Source organism: Calidris pugnax, unplaced genomic scaffold (assembly GCF_001431845.1).
Source record: "Calidris pugnax isolate Ruff unplaced genomic scaffold, ASM143184v1 scaffold30, whole genome shotgun sequence".
Lineage (NCBI taxonomy): Eukaryota > Metazoa > Chordata > Aves > Charadriiformes > Scolopacidae > Calidris > Calidris pugnax.
The window spans coordinates 4,276,691-4,292,907 of record NW_015090776.1 but is presented as its reverse complement, the minus strand read 5'-3'; the positions used below and the strand labels follow the sequence as shown (position 1 = coordinate 4,292,907).

Here is a 16,217-nt window from a genome sequence, read left to right as displayed (position 1 = left end):
AAGCAATTTCTGCTCTACACAGCCAGCCCCTTCCTCACACCGCCGTGCAGGGCAGCCTCCTACAGAAGCAGAGATGGGGATGGAGAACTCTTGTTCCAAGTGAGTTCTGAGGAGCTGCCCGTTGGCCGTTCTCCTCGGAGCCATCGCTCCCAAACAGCGCTTGGCAAGTCGTTCGGCTTTCCCGCAGCAGCGTGCTGAAGAGTCCGGAGCAGGTGGGGATACCCTGCTTCAGCCAAACCTCTTTGTGCAGAAGCTGGAGAACTCTTGACATCCTTTGCAGTGGTTTTTGAAGTTGTACTGGATTTAGGAAGCTTGACCTGGGTATGTTCATGGATGGTGTGAAGCAGGAAGTTGGGCACGAGCAAGGAGCGGGCTGCGAAAGCTGAGGGCCCATCCTCTTCATCTGTGTGCAGACACTGCTAACGGGAGGTCAGTGGGCTGTCATGGCCACACTGAGGTGGAAATGTCCTTGGGAGTCTCCTTCACAGCATCCTGCTCTACCTACTACTCTGGAGTGTGCGTGCTTCTGAAAAAACAGACAATGGGTGCGTGCCAAAGGGCAGGTCCCTGAGCTAAGCAACTTGGAAGAGAGCAGCCAGGATAAAGGCGATGAAAGCTGAAGGCCTTTGGTAGGATTCATGCCTCTGATTGAGCGTTGAACTTCCCTAAAGGAGACCAGGAGAGTTATGCTCACACTGAAGCTGTTCTTGGCCAAATAGCCGTCCTATTGGCACAGCCCTGTTCCACAGCCTGATCTGTACAAACGCCCCACGGTTCCTCCCCTGCTCTGGGCTGCCTGGCATCTCTGCTCTTCGCTCCTGCCTCTTCTGCAGCTACTCTCATTATGGTACTTCCAGGTGGAAAATAGTTAGATCACTCACTGCCTCCCCAGTGCTTTGCTTTTGACTTTCATCGTACTCAGCTGTGGAGTGAAACAGAACTGGTGCACACAAAAAAAAAAAAAAGCCCATTTTTCTTGACAGTTGCATGTGTAAGAGCCCTGAGCAGTTGGAGTGAGAGATGTAGATGTCCTCCCCTGGCATTAACCTCGGTCACCAACCCCTCTGCAGAGCTGGAGCAGCCTGGCCTGGCTGTCACCACACTGAGGCCCTTTTCCTGAGGGGTATTTAGTGCAACGGCATCAAAATGGCTGATGGAGACAGAAATGTGTAGTGGGATTTGGCTGTGTGGGGAGGTGGTGGCAGTGGCCATGGGGGCTGCAGGTGAGACCCGGAGGGGGCGATGGTGGTTGTGTTGGACCCTGCATGACCAGGAGGAGCCGTAATTTGGTTAAAAACAGGCCTGAGAACCCCCTGGCTTCTTTTAGGGCACTTGGGGAGCACCTTGAGCTTGTGCAAGCCTTTGAGTCGGAGTCATCTCTGCTGTTCTCAGGCCTGGCCCTTGTGTGCACGCTGCAGAGCTGTCCCAGCTCCTCCCGCCATCTCCAGGTCCCACATACCTTCTTACAGCTGGAAGTCCTCTGACATGGAAGGGAGCCTACAGGAGAGCTGGGGAGGGACTCCTTGTCAGGAAGTGTAGTGACAGAACAAGGGGTAATGGTTTTAAATTGGAGGAGGGGAGATTTAGATTAGATATTAGGAAGAAATTCTTTCCTGTGAGGGTGGTAAGGCACTGGCCTAGGTTGCCCAGATAAGCTGTGGCTGCCCCATCCCTGGAGGGGTTCAAGGCCAGGCTGGATGGGGCTTGGAGCAACCTGGTCTGGTGGGAGGTGTCCCTGCCCAGGGCAGGGGGTTTGGAACCTGATGACCTTTCCTTCCAACTCTAACCATTCTATGATTCCATGATTAAAATACTGAAGTGCAGCAAGAGACGTGCTGGGACTTGAGGAGTGCAAGGGATCAATCAGACCTTCTGGAGATGGCAGCTGTGGCAGTGACCTTGCCCCTGGGGCGAACATGCTGAAGAAGAATGGCTGGCTCCAGCAACTCTGTCACTCAGTGGCAGATTTAGATGGGGGGGCTGTCTGGTTTATTTTTTTACATTTTTAAGACTGTTCTCTCTTTGCCATGACCACATAGTGTGTGCTTTATCCCTCCCGCCCCTCCATTATTTTTAAATGAGCCAGCCTTCAAAGGCTGCTTCTCCATTTGGAAAGGAGTGGTGGTGGTTGGTTTTTTTCCTTTCCAGGAAGGCTCTGGGTGGCAAATGTTTTCCCTGAGTGGTCCCACCTCTCCTGAGGGATGGGGCCTCACCATCAGCCTTGGCTCCACTCTTTGGCTGAGCCGTGGGGCTACAGGGGACAGTGAGATAGACCTTCCTCTAGTTAGCAGTGGTGAACCATGAAACTCCCTCTGCCCATCTGTTGTTGGTTCACGGATGTTTTCCCAAGCACGCATACACGTGCTTGGGAAAACACCTATGAACCAACAACTGACGGGCAGAGGGAGTCTGGTGGGCGCTGGGAGCTGATGAGAAGCAAGGACATATATATTCACCTCCACCTCCAGTCTCCTTCCAGCAAGACAGCATCAGTGGCTTGGGGCTGATCCTGGGATGACACCACCACCTGGCACTGCTGCCCACGCTCCCCTGCTTTAAATGTCCCAGACAGAATCACAGAATCACATGGGGTTGGAAGCGACCTCTGGAGATCACCTAGTCCAACCCCCTGCCAAAGCAGGGCCACCCAGAGCAGGTCACACAGGAACGTGTCCAGGAGGGTTTGAATGTCTCCAGAGGAGGAGACTCCACCACCTCCCTGGGCAGCCTGTTCCAGGGCTCTGCCACCCTCACAGGAAAGAAGTTCCTCCTCACGTTTAGGTGGAACTTCTTATATTCAAGTTTGTGCCCATTTCCTCTTGTCCTGTCCCTGGGCACCACTGAAAAAAGACCGGCCCCATCCTCTTGACACCCACCCTTTAAGTATTTATAAGCATTGATCAGATCCCCCTCAGCCTTCTCTTCTCCAGACTAAAAAGACCCAAGTCCCTCAGCCTCTCCTCGGAAGGGAGATGCTCCAGGCCCCTCATCATCTTTGTAGCCCTCTGCTGTTCCCTGTCCTTCTGGAACTGGGGAGCCCAGAACTGGAACCAGTGCTTCAGATGGGGCCTCCCCAGGGCAGGGCAGGGCAGAGCAGAGCAGAGGGGCAGGATGACCTCTCTTGACCTGCCCCCCAGGATGCCATTGGCCTTCTTGGCCACAAGGGCCCATTGCTGGCTCATGGGCATCCTATTATCCACCAGGACTCCCAGGTCTTTCTCCTCAGAGCTGCTCTCCAGCAGATCACCCCAAACCTGTCCTGGTTGATTTAAATGTCCCAGACCCTCATTTTAAATGTCCAAGTTTCTTTATTAACCTGAGTATAACAAATAATGACATGTACACAGTATAAAAATGACCGTAGAGCGTGACAGAGGTACGACACAGACACATGAACTCTATGATGACCGGTTCATATAATGATAATAATATATTAAGCGTTTTCATTGCTTGGAAAAAAAAAAGCAAGTTTTGATTGTAAAAATTGTATCCTGTTCCACTGAAATTATACAAAGTACATTCAATACTGAAAAGCAACTCGAGGGAGCAGGCCCAGGGCATGGCCTGGCCGCTTAGTGTTACCTTGGGCTGGGACTGTACAAAATGAATCCAGACGCTTCTCTGGGATGAGTTTTAAGAACTTAGCAATTAAATTAAGAAGTACAAAGTGTTTTGGGGGGGAGGTGGGGGGTAATTCTTCTCTTAAAAGCATGTGGAACATGCGTGTTGGGAAGGAGGGAGGGCCTGGGGTGGCATGCAGCGGGACGCGGCTCTACGCGGGCTCCGAGTTGATGGGTGGCAGGTTTCGGTGCTTGAAGTACTGCACGACCTGCTGGGGCAGCTCCGCCAGCACGGCCTTGGCCAGGGTCTCCTTGGGGGCCTGTGAGCAAGAGGGAGCAGACACCACCGTCAGAACAGCCACCCCGAGAAGGTGGCTGGGCCACCCCCAACGCCCCACCACGGCAATTCCTTAAACACCCCCCAGAGTCTATCGGCAGCCGGCATTTATACACCTGGGATTACACTCTGCACTACACCTTCCCCCGGGAGGAAATTCTCTGGTAGGAAGGAAAAACCCGTGCTCAGTAGGTTAGAAAAACCAAGTACTGAATTGCAAAAAGAGGGAAGATAAGCACAGGCTGATTTTCTCCCCCCTCCGGCAGCCCTGTGCCAGCCGCCGGCCCAGGCACCACCGAGACAGGCAGAGAACTGCAGCTTCTTTTCTCTTTTGGTTTGGTTTGGGTTTTTTTTTTTTTTTTCTTCCTTCATCAACTGTTTTCCAACACACAGCAGCGCATCGGGCAGTGGGAAGCAGGGACCATCCCACAGAGCGGACACGTGGAGGGCCAGTGGCCAGCATCACCCCTGTCTCCCAGCACTTGGAGGGGACCAGGGAGAAGGGGACCCCCAACTGGGGCAATTTGGCTTTATCCCCTCAGCATGTGGGTGCTGGATGAGGCCCAAGTGGGAGATGCTGGGATGGGACCACGGCTTAGGGATGCAAGCCCAGGTCGCTGCCGTGACCCTACTATAATTAATAGTTACTGTGATGAGGGGTGGTGGAGATGGGGGCTGCTCAGATGGAGCATGCTATGGAGAGGATGCTGCAGCACTCATTTACGTGGTCCGTGGCAGCATCCCCCAGGGATGTGGTGTTTAGGGCCAGGGTGCCAGCCCTCTGCCTTTTGCCTCCAGCAGGACTGTGCCAAGTCCAGGCTCATTTCTAGACTCAAGACCCCCTTTCTGCCCGTGACCGCCCTCCTCGCTGCCCACACTCACATTGCGGAAATCCCGGAAGGGCACGAACTGGACGATGTCGCGCACGGCCTCCTCGCCGGTGTGGGAGCGCAGCACCCGGCTGTCCCCATCCAGGAACTCCATGGCAGCGAAGTCAGCGTTGCCCACCCCAACGATGATGATGGACATGGGCAGCTTGGATGCCTGCACCACGGCATGCCTGGTCTCGTCCATGTCGCTGATCACCCCATCCGTGATGATGAGGAGGATGAAGTATTGCTGCGGAGGGGAGGGCGGAGGGTCAGAGCCAGGGGGATGCTGGGGCACCTGCCCCAAAGCGTGCGAGCGGCTGGGGTGCTCCGTGTGTTGTGGGGAGGAAGGTCCCCTGGGAATTTGGGATCATGAGGCGCATTGCTTCTCAGGACAGCCGGTGTCACCCCCCTTCAGCAGCACCCAGAACTTTCAGGTGCTCCTGTTCCCCCAGGTTTTTGAAAGGTCATAACCAAACAACAAATCAACTCCAGAAGATTTTGCTGATTTCCTATACTTCATGATGAAAAAAAAACCCCAAACCCAACCTGTGCAGAGCTGTCACGGCCAGGAGTTTGGAGCTGGGGACAGGAGCCCAGCTGGGAGGTGAAATCTCCCCGTGTACACACGCAGGGGGTGCATTTCGGGGTGGTCCCCATCGACACATCCCTGCAGCTCCTGCATCCCAGCGGGGGGCCCATCCCACGCCCAGGGCTGGCTGTCTCTCATGCAAAGCCGTGGGGCTCAGAGGCACGAAGGGGGATGTGGAGGGTACCAGAAAGCTGGGGAAGTGCCAGAGCAGCGGCATTGGCACCCAGTCCCCTTCCCACAGAGAAAGGAGCTAGGGGAGGACAGACAAACAGATGGACAGTCCTGCTGGACCCAGCTCAGCACATCTCAGGCATGCACATCCCCAAAAAGCTCATCTCCTCCGCCTCAGGGGACAGTAATGGTTCAATTCTGGCACATTACGCAGCTTGCATGTGCTGCAGAAATTACGAAAACAAGCACTTAAGCACATTAAAGTGCATTGTTCCTCTCCTCATTCTTTCCATTTCCTCTGAAAACCGCTAGCGCAGACGTCCTGGAAAAGCAAGGGAGGGAACCCAGCCCCAAGCCCATTTCCCTGGTCTTCCTCCAGCCCACATCTCCTGAAACCTTCCCTAGGCGTCGTCTTCCCTCGACATTCTCCGGTGCTAAACTCCAAGTACAAACAAGGCTGGGTCGAGCTTAAATCCAACCCGTGGCTGCTGGTGAGGAGGGTTTCCCAAGCCAGCCCCTTCCCCACCCCCCAGCCCCTTTTGATGCTTTATTGCTGCCTGCAGAGCACTGCCCAGGTTTTTTTTTTTTTCCCTAAATCCAAGCTTTTCAGAGCAAATCACAGGGAGATGTAGGTCTGAAGAGCAGGACCTCAACATCCTAGTCTGGAGGGTAAAACTAAACTCCAGGAGAAGACCTGCCTGTTCCTACACGGGGGACAGCACTGGTCATCAGTGGAAGTAGGACAAGTCCTGGGGCCTGACCCTGTCTGGGAACCAGTACAGGAGGAAGAGTAAAATCTGATAATGGGAATGACTTTAGTCTGATTCGACCCTTCCTCCCCATCCTGCCAGAACCTGTGAATAAATCAGTGCTAAACTGGCCTCTGCATGGTCAAAAAGAAGAAATCCAGAAAGACTGCTTCCCTTTGTTCTCTTTTTTTCTGCGAAATCCATAACAGGATCAGAGAAAAATGCTGGAAAGAATGCGGCCAAAGAGGAGGAAGCAGAGCTCACCAAATGTTTATCATGACATATTTCAGAGGCCAAGTGGAGTAAGAGATGATGCTGGGGATCAGCCTCAAAGCCCGGGGAGCATCATTATGAGCAAGAGAGTAATGGGCAATGCCAATTTTGGAGGACTCAGTAAAATGGCAACATGACAGGGGTGCTGGTGGCACCTCTGGGCTCCAGCCGCCGTACCCAGCTTGGAGCTGGGTGGGCAGGGACCAGGCTGGCTCCACGGAGGGATCCCCCCAGGCTGGGGTCTCCACAGCACACCAACCCAGCAGAACCTGTCCCTTTTCTCCTCTTTTTGTTGCTAAAATGGCTGATCTCTGAATCCACAGGGGCTTTGGGGATGATTCCTGATGGATATCAGCAATTAGGCTCACATGCCTGACCAGTACTTCAAGGGATTAGGCAGCATTAAGCAGCATGGGATAAGAAAAGGGGAGGTTTGGATGCAGGGACCCTGCTGGAAAGGTGTGTTCTAATTCCCCAAAGCTTATTAATCCTTTCTTGAGAGTCAAATCGTGTGAACCTCTCTGTCTCTTCTTCCCCCACATGTTTTGGTCCTCCCATCCCTTAAGAGCCGACGGCTGCAGTGTTTGTGATCTGCGTTGCCATGGAAAAACTACAAGTTTTTTTGGTTTTATTTGAAATGCTGTGAGCAAGCGGGAGCAGGAGGAAGAGGAGGGCAGGTCCAGGTGGCCACCGAGGCCGGCAGCATCAGGGGTGAAGATGGGATGGAAGAGGAGAAGACTCCAGGGGAGCAAGATCCCTCATCAATAACACACTGTGCTTCCAAAAAAATAAAAAAGACTGAGCCTACCCAGGCTTGCCTCTGACAGCACTATTAGTGCCCATTATTTAAAATCTCCCTTGATTAAACTTCTAGTGCCAACAGAGGGGTGCAATTTGCATACGATTAGTGCCTCTGCTCAGTGCAGAGCCTGTGGGCTTCTCCCTCCCCCACTGATGCCGAGAGACAAAATGAAAAAAATGAGAAACACCCTGGATTTGTGCTGAATTAAACCAAATTCAGCATTTCCTTGTGCCTGGAGCTGGAAAGAGCAACAGCGTGCAAGGCAAGGCTGGAAAAGATCCCCTTGGGGAGGAGGTTTAGGGTGTGCTCCAGCTCTGCTCCAGGCAGGAATCAGGGATGCTTTTCCCCTGAGGCAGCTCCTGCTGAACTGCCCTTAGTCAGCAAAACCCAGAGGCCAGACCTGCCATCCTCCTGCCACAGGGACCCAACAGGCACCCAAGTCACCTCCATCTCGCAGCCTTCAGATGCTCTTCACACCCCTAAGAGGATGCCCCAGCCACCACCGGCAGGGCTGGACCCACAGCTGCAGGTCCTGGCACACACAGGCATCCAGGCATCCCTTCAACCTCACCCTCCAAATCCAGGCTGGCACCGGCTCCCTGCTGGCCCCGCACAACCAAGCATGGTCGTATGAGGCCCCCCACGCTAATGAGCAGCTTTTGGACATATGGATGTGAATGCTCTGATGGACTAATTAACAGAGACTTCCAGGATTGCCGAGCAGTGGGAGCGGCCGCACAGGAACTCGGAGCCTGGCTCTGAGCCCGCTGCTCGTCCAAGTGGCATGAAAAGCAATGATCAAACTGAGCCATCCCGGGCTTTGCTGCAATTCCCCCTCAAAGAGAAAAAGCCATTCAAAGGTGAGTAACAGAAAGGTCTTCTCCTGGCAAAAGGTTCAGATTTGGCCACATCAGAAGCATCACGCTTTATGGCACCAGCTCGCTCGCTCCTGCTGCTGATTGCAAGGCTGGGTGTGCACCCCCGGATCTCCCCACATCTTCACAGAGGACAAGGAGATGCTTCCTCCAGCTGTTTCTTGTGTGTCAATGGGAAATAAGTAAAAGGTTGTGTTTCCCACCCGTGCTATGGCAGCAACATCCCGGTCCTTGTGCCCCCCATGGACCCCAGGACCGTTCAGTCCATCCTGCCCCAGCAGGAGCTGGAGGCTGTTTAGAAAGCAAGGACCACGCTCCTCGGGGCTATCATTCCCCACGTATCCATAAGGACAGAGGTTGCTTCCTCAGAGCAAAGCCCCTTGGAGCTCAGCAGAGGACGTTCTAAGAAAAAAATTGAGAAGAACTAAGTTATCCTTCCCTGTCTCCTGTCAGCTGTTGGCTGGCACACGGCAGGGACTCCTGAGCCCGAGCTTGCCCCAGCACAGCAGTGAATGGCCCTTGGTAATCGGGTCTGCCATGAACACAGCCCTTTCCTCTCCAGACCTTCACAGTCCTCAGCCCAGGCACTGTCCCAGGGTGGTCTCAGCTCCCTGACTCCAGTGTGCACTGGCCCGTGGGATACCCATCACCCAGCCATTCCTGGTGGGCCTTGCAGGCTTTCCCTGTAAGAATTAGGGAGAAATCATTCATTTTTTCACCATTCATGATTTTATGCATCTCTGATATTCCTATTTGACTTCCCAGGCCAGATGGTGACAGCCTTATTGCTTGGCCAACCCTCTCACTACCATTGCCAGGGCTGTTTGATTCTCTGAGACAGGGGGACCAACACTTAAGACAGTGCTTAAGACATCTGTGTAAATCCAAGGGATGCCCACCTCATGGCACCTCCCACTCCCATCTCAATTCTCTCTCCAATGATTTCTGATTTTCCACAGCTGCAGTTTTGTTGCCTGCTATCAAGTTTTTCGAGTTGTTTATGTTTTTCTCCCTAAGAAGCATCTGCAATGACTATGTTCTCTGCCGAAGTGACGACAGCCAACTGAGAGCCCACAGCTGCAGGGACCCCAGGGATGGTCTTGGTGGGAAACCCCACCTCCCTGCCCACAGCAAAGGGTAAGAAGAAAGTAAACTCAAGCTTTGCCATTCCCTGCCCAAAGCCGTCAAGGTGGCCATCACATCATGGGATCTCGTGGACTTACGGATGCAGCCTCCTGTTGGGTGGCCTGAGCCGCGAAGCGGGCCACATGGTTGACGATGGGGGAGAAGTTGGTGGGTCCATAGAAGCGGATGTGGGGCAGGCAGGCCGAGTACGCTTGGACAATGCCCTCCACTCCTTCAGGGAAAGCAGAGGAGCCAAGCATTACAATGCGCCACAGCTCAGGCCCACCACAAGTCCAATTAACCATCATTAGCTAATGCTGCCATGGGAGCTGAAGCTCGATCTATTTTTTTCCTCCTCACAAATTCATCCAGCTCCACAAGTTTCATCCTCTACCACTCAAATTTTCTAATATCAGCGTTTTGCTCTTTAGTCACTTTGTAGTGGGTCCTCACTCAGACCTTCTGGGGTAAGAGAGCCCTTGTAGTGCCCACTGTCAAAGAAAGCTTTCCTTGGGTTTTTGCAAAACACTCAGAATCAGCCAAAGAGGAGGAGCAAAACCAAAAGCAACTCCTGCTCTCCGAGCATAGCCAAAAACCAGACAGATGTAGCAGAGAGAAGCAAAACAAGCCCAGAAGCACCCTCTGAGCTCCCAAACTGTGCTTGGGACCCGCAGGCCGTTGGAGACTCTTCTGCTTCTGTCACATCAGAACAGGGTAAGTGGCTGCTCTCCCGAAAGGATGCATAGGTGTGCAATTCAAAAATGACCAATTCCACAATTCATCAGCTGATAACCAGTTCTTTGGGTAGAAACTGTCACTGATAAGAGTTGCAGGATGGTGGCTTCTCCATCCCAGAACAGCTGCAATAAATCAGGTCCAAGGAATGCTTTATGGATACCAGAGAGGGACTGAATGGACAAAAGGCAGCAGAAAAGCAGATGTTCACAGTCAACTCTCATGAACCTGCGAGTGAGGGCTGGAGGCAGCCCAAGCCCCTGTTTTGCTGGGCTGAGGCAGATGTCAAACCAGATGACTTTTGGGGTCCCTCACCACTCAGATTTGAGCAGTTCTTCAGCCATGACTGTGTCCAGCCCTCAGCTGCTAAATGAAACATTAACTCTGCATTCCCCATCTGCTGAACTGGCCTAGTGTTTCCTGCAGGCTTGCTGGAGGAGCAGACAGCTGGTAGGACACACCAGACATCAGAGCAAAGGCAGATTTTACACTGTCTGAATCCAGTTGCATTTTACCCTGGGCCTTCCTACTCACCCCCAAGTTTTCTCTGCTTTCCTCTGCGTGCACCCTTAGCATGTGCTCTGCCTCACCGTTAATGTCTGTCTCTGAACAGACCTTGAAAAATCCCCGAGTGTTACTGGAGAAATGCAGAGGGAAGGACAGAAGACACTGAAGGTATCTAAGGAGTCCCAAAGACCTGGTAGATGCTTACCTGAACAAAACGGGTTCGTGGGATTGAAGTTAATGGCAAATTCATGGGACACCTGTGAGAAGAAAAGACCTAAATTAACATGGAGGGCCAGTGCAGAGCAGGCTGCTCATGATCGATTTAGGTGATGGTGCAAGGCTGGTTTGGGTCTGATGCTCCCCTGGGGCAGGACCCGGTGGTCACAGATGTTGTGGTCCATCCTGCTGGGTCAGCAACACTTCCCAGCCTTCTGCTACCCAAACAGCAAGGAGCAGCAAACATAAATGTGGTCAGGGTTGAGCAGCATTTGAGGCTGGACTGGTTCCTCAATCCCCCATCATGGAGCCACCTGAAATTATCATATCACGCATTCTTCTACAACTACCAAAGTAGTTTTGTCCACACGGCTTCCCACTGGCTGCCCAGAGGGAAAGCAGGCAAAAGAGAAGTCCTCAGCCAGCTGGGCTGTCTCACCAGTCACTAGGAGAAATTACTTCACTCTGCTGGAGGTTATAAAGGGAAAAACTCAATTAGCATCACAGGGGGCTCCAGCTCTGGCAACATCCCAGTTCCCCAGCTCTCTGCCAGTGGCAAGGTGCAGCAGGAGGGAGGCAGCAGGTTGAAGACCTGATCTGGCATGTCAGCTACCATGAAAAAGCCAGCAGATGATTAGCTTCATCATCTGGGTCATCATAAGGGCGAAAGGTAGCATGGGAGAGGTGATGTGACTTCTTGGGCATGGTGGACAGCAAATCCCAGCCCAATATCAGCTGGTTTTCATTGATCACGAAATCATTCCTCCTCCAAGTCAGGTGCAAGATCTTTCAGGTTTTCTACAACCTCCTTTCAAGCCAAGGGAGATGCTGTCACTGGAGGTCCTGGGGGGCACTGGCAAGAGCAGATAGCCCTGCACACCCCTGTCCCTGGCTTCTTGCAGTACCCCAGCCAGAGAAACCAAGCAGCAGTGCTGACTGAGAATCTCAAAACCTTCCTCATCTACTACTACAGCAAGACCTTGCAGACAGAAACCACAAAGCACTGGGCAACGTTTGAACCTGTCTCTGCCAGCAATGACAGGGCAGCTCAGCAGCCTGGACTCCTGACCTCCAATATGAGCCTTGCCAATGTTGGCAGGGGTCAACAGTTTGCTTGGGTAACAACCGTCAGACATTGGGGCTTAGGGATTCCTCACTCTGCACCTGCAATTCAGGCACCTTGAAAAGCCAACAGACTCCCAGGAGCACCAAGGACACGTCACTGCCTCTTCCAGCACCTCTGAAGGTTGAAGGGGGTGATTTGGGCTTTCAGGCCACCACCTAAAGGGCTCTGAAACAACAAAAAAATCCCACTCTGTTCATGCCAGAGTTATAAAACAAGGATATTTTCTCCCTCTCAGAAGGGTGGTGGTTTGCTGAGCTACTCATCCAGGGGATCGCTTCGGGACATGTGTATTCATAATACTGGCAAAACGACCGTCCTCTAAAGCACCATGTGAAGCAGAAGTCCTCCTGAGACTGCAAAAGCAACACGCATCTGATTCAGACTTTCCAATTATACTGGGCATTGTGTCGAAAGCAGCAGAAACTATTTTTGCAAGAGGCTGTGGGGTGGGAAATAGCAACCAAACAAAAGTAGGTCAACCAAAAGTCCTCCCCGTGCTGCAAAGCTGCCGAGCTGTCGGACCAGCGAACGTCAACAGCCTGCTTGGGTCGCTCCGTGCCTCTTGAGCACAACCAGTCACGCTCCCGGCCACCCGGAACCCCAGGGCTGGAGACACAGTCTGAAACGCGTTACTTGATCTTGCATATATCCTTTCTCATAGAAGCCTCAATTCTGGGCAAGATACTCAAATTCAAATTTCTTATTTTCGGTTGTAAAGAGTTGGTTTTGTTTTTTTTAGGAGATGTTCAGAATTCTGCCATAGGAGTATTTATAGATAAGGCAAGCAAAAATATTTCCATGTTTTGTACTGCAAAAAAAGGGGTTTCTCTTTCTTTTAAGCAGCAACAGAATGGTCTGGAGATGTGTTCCTCACCATCTACAGAGCAGACCCCCTGTGTGGGGTAAGTGTTGCAAAATCTCCTCTGGAGTTTTTACAGATTTTATCTCTCTCTCTCTCTCTCTCTGTATATATCCCTGCCAGAAAATTCAACAGGAGGGCTTCAAAATAACAACAAAAAAGGATCTAATTCCCTATTCAGCTCATACTTTGAAAAACAGAGTCCAATTAAACGTATATAGAGCACCTACAGGTATCGCATTCACCAGTAACCTATAGGGAGAAAATCTTTCAAACCACCCCAAAGGGTAAGACATTCATCTGCAGCCAGCCTGTGTCCTCTTCAAGTCCTGGATGGGGTAGCTCCATCTTTTCCTATCAGGAATTATGGATGCATGGCCAGAGCCTGTGCTGGGGAACCCTGGGGAACCCATCCTGCAGAAAGTTCTCTGCCACCTCCCTCAGCAATCCCACTCCTGCCACAACTCAGTTTCTCTATAGATTAAAAAAAAAGGCAAATGGATGCAAAGCCCTGGGGGGTGGCTTGTCACTGAAGCCACCAGCTTTGGCTGGAGAGGCCAAGCTCTGTGGGCACAAAGACATTTCCTTTGGCCAATCCCATCAGATGAGATAAAAGAAGTAAATTTTTACGATGAGGAAGACAAAACCCCGGCCCCGGTTGCCCGGAGAGATGGTGGCTGCCCTATCCCTGGAAACATTCCAAGCCAGGTTGGACAGGTCTCTGAGCAACCTGGTCTAGTTGGCAATGTCCCCACTCATTGCAGGGGGTTGGACTAGATGGTCTTTAAAGGTTCTTTCCAACCCAAATAATTTTGTGATTCTATGATTCTCTTACACACCCGGGGCAACTGGTGGGGCTCTGATGTTAACCATCACCCTCTCCGCTGCCGCCTTGCCTTTGCTCATCCCCCAGAAACCACAATCCATCTGCTTCCCTCTCCTGTTCCCTGCTGGGAAACCGCTTGAGGCTCTGTACAGAGCTGTTACATGGCAAGATGTTCTTTGACATTTCCAACGAGACTTTTGTGTGCAAAACATCTCACTTAAACGGGCGCTTCGGAAGCATTGGGGGAGCCATGGCAACGGGAGCGATTTATACGACTCATCTCTTAACGATCCTCCCCGTTTTCACTCCGGTCTGTGGGTACAACAGCCACCCTTTGTCATGTCCCCCTGGGAGTATCGTTGGCCCCACTACTACCCGCCGGTGGGGAGGGCACAGGTTTCAATGAAGAACCGCTGTTTTGGCTTTGAAATTACCCAATGAGCCTTGATTGACAAGAAGCCTTTAACAAGTGAGGCGAGACGGTGATGCCCAGACCCCGTGAGCTGGAGCTGGAGGGTTCAGGGTGATGCACGGGGGATGCCCCCACACCTAACGTGAGACAACTGATGGGTCATAGAATCCTAGAATGGTTTGGGTTGGAAGGGACCTTAAAGACCATACAGTTCCACCCCCTACCATGGGCAGGGACTTCTCCCACTAGACCAGGCTGCTCAAAGTGCTGTCCAGTCTTGGGTCACTGCAGGCGTTAGGGATAGTGACCTTTAGGCATGGACCAAGCACCTGAGAAGGGAAGAGCTGCTCTCTGCTGGGGTTCAAGTGGGCTTAGACATCATTCTGGGGGAAACCAAGGTGTTTTTTCTGGTAGTGTTTACACAGCATCCCCATGCCTGCAGGAGCAGTGGGAAATATCTCTGTGGCAGGCTGCACCCCTCTGTCCCCCAGCCCCCAGGCAGCATCCTTTACCCAGTACCCCCCTCCAGCCTTGCAGGAAAGGCCATTTCCAGCCCAGCAATGCCTTTTCCCACAGGTGCAGAGGGATGCTCACTGTAATGATTCACCCATTCCCCCAGCAGCCCCAGCCACCCTACCCTTTCATTCCCTGCTGCCTTTTCCCTTCCCATTCCTCTCCCCAAGGAATGGGAATAAATCCCTGGCTGTTAGGGTTTGGAAGCTGGCTACCACGATTTTCCCACAGCAAGTGCTGAAGTGACAGACCAGAGACGTTTGCTGGCCAAGGAGGATGAATCAGCCCCACAGTGCACACGGAGGGATCTCCTCCTGTGGCTGGCAAACAGCGAGAGCTCCCACTCGAGTCACATGCATTGTGGCTGAGGGGAGAGCAGAGAAAAGCACAAAGCTGGAGCAGGCAGGACATCCCCAGCCTCGCGGGCTGGCAGCGATGAGCTCCCTGGCCTGATTCACGGCTACTGGTGACTTACATGACTTCTCAAAACCAGCGAGCAGAAAGAAAATACATAATTAAGGGCGTGAGCAAAGAGCAGCCAAAAGACCCAACCAGTAAGGAAAGATGGTGGTGGCCAGCACATCTTCTCAGCTGTGATGTGCCCAGCACATCCTCTCAGCTCCTCACCAGCCAGTGTGGGCTGCAGGAGCAGCCCCAACCCCTGCCCATGGCCCCCCTCCTGATGAGCAGGATACTCCAGCTCACACCCACACAGGACCAGGGTGCCTTTAATCCCCTTGGTGCCTAATGCAAACAAAAGATCAAGGGGGATTTTGGGAAAGCCTCTCTGCTCCAGTCCTTGCCCGCGCAACATCACATCTAGGCTACCCAGCCTCCTTCCAGACTTTACTGCTGTCTGACACATTCATCTTGGGGCCTCTTCCCTTGCCTAGAATTGTTCCCACCTCCCGCCAGGGAAATGAATCAATGCCTGGCTCTGCCCATTGATGCCAGGGAGCTGCTGCTTTCATGCCAGCTCAGAAGGGAGGAACGGGCTGCCTGTGCCCCATCCCCACCTTGCCTCCCACCCATGCTGCCACATCTCACTCTCCCTCAGCTGAAATCCCACATCCGACCATTCCCCCTCTGCCCAACAGCTTTTCCTCCACTGAGCCAGCTGGGAAGCCCCAGCAGCTCTGCTCCTGTCCAGGCAATATCAGGACAAACCCATCTCAAAAGCCCAAATGACCACGACGCTTCACCTTCCAGTCTGGGGGGAGCTGGGCGCCAAATCCCAGAGCAGGAAACATCTTGTCTCTGAAAAAGAAGAAGAAAAACCTATGGGTAGACTTACATGCACACGAAGCAGGCTTGCACAGCCCTGGCTACAGCTTCCCCAATGCCCAGCTACAGCGAAAGCACCAGCCAACCCTCGCCACTAACAAAGGTGCCAGCTTTCCCTTCCCCCTGCATGACAGAGTGCCTTTAAAAATCATGAGTGCTGAGCAGAGAGAGAGTAGATGTTCCCCTTTTGCTTTTCATCTTTAGAGAGAAAAGAGTCCAGCTTTGCTTCATCACCCACAGCGATCTGGAGCATCCTCTCACCCAAACACATGAGTCCCTTGCAGTTCTGTAACCCTGAAGATTTAAAAAAACTTAACTATCCAACCTATTTCTGTTTTGTTTTCTCTTTCAATGTCTAAGATGATATTTCTCTGTGTTGCACACCT

The 16,217-nt window shown here is 52.5% G+C and overlaps 1 protein-coding gene across 3 annotated transcripts in view; it reads right to left on the bottom strand.

Annotated features, from left to right (window-relative positions):
• Window positions 1-3,288: 3,288 nt before the first annotated feature.
• The window catches only part of CPNE2 (copine II), a 52,576-nt gene continuing 39,647 nt past the window's right edge, over window positions 3,289-16,217 (bottom strand). For all 3 annotated transcript variants that reach the window (XM_014947428.1, XM_014947419.1, XM_014947410.1), the window contains exons 12-16: window positions 15,750-15,804; window positions 10,801-10,852; window positions 9,452-9,585; window positions 4,780-5,016; window positions 3,289-3,880 (exon numbers count right to left, since the gene is read on the bottom strand). In XM_014947428.1, coding sequence (XP_014802914.1) covers window positions 3,773-3,880; window positions 4,780-5,016; window positions 9,452-9,585; window positions 10,801-10,852; window positions 15,750-15,804 — 586 coding nt within the window. In that variant the 3' untranslated portion in view covers window positions 3,289-3,772. The remainder of the gene's footprint in view (window positions 3,881-4,779; window positions 5,017-9,451; window positions 9,586-10,800; window positions 10,853-15,749; window positions 15,805-16,217) is intronic.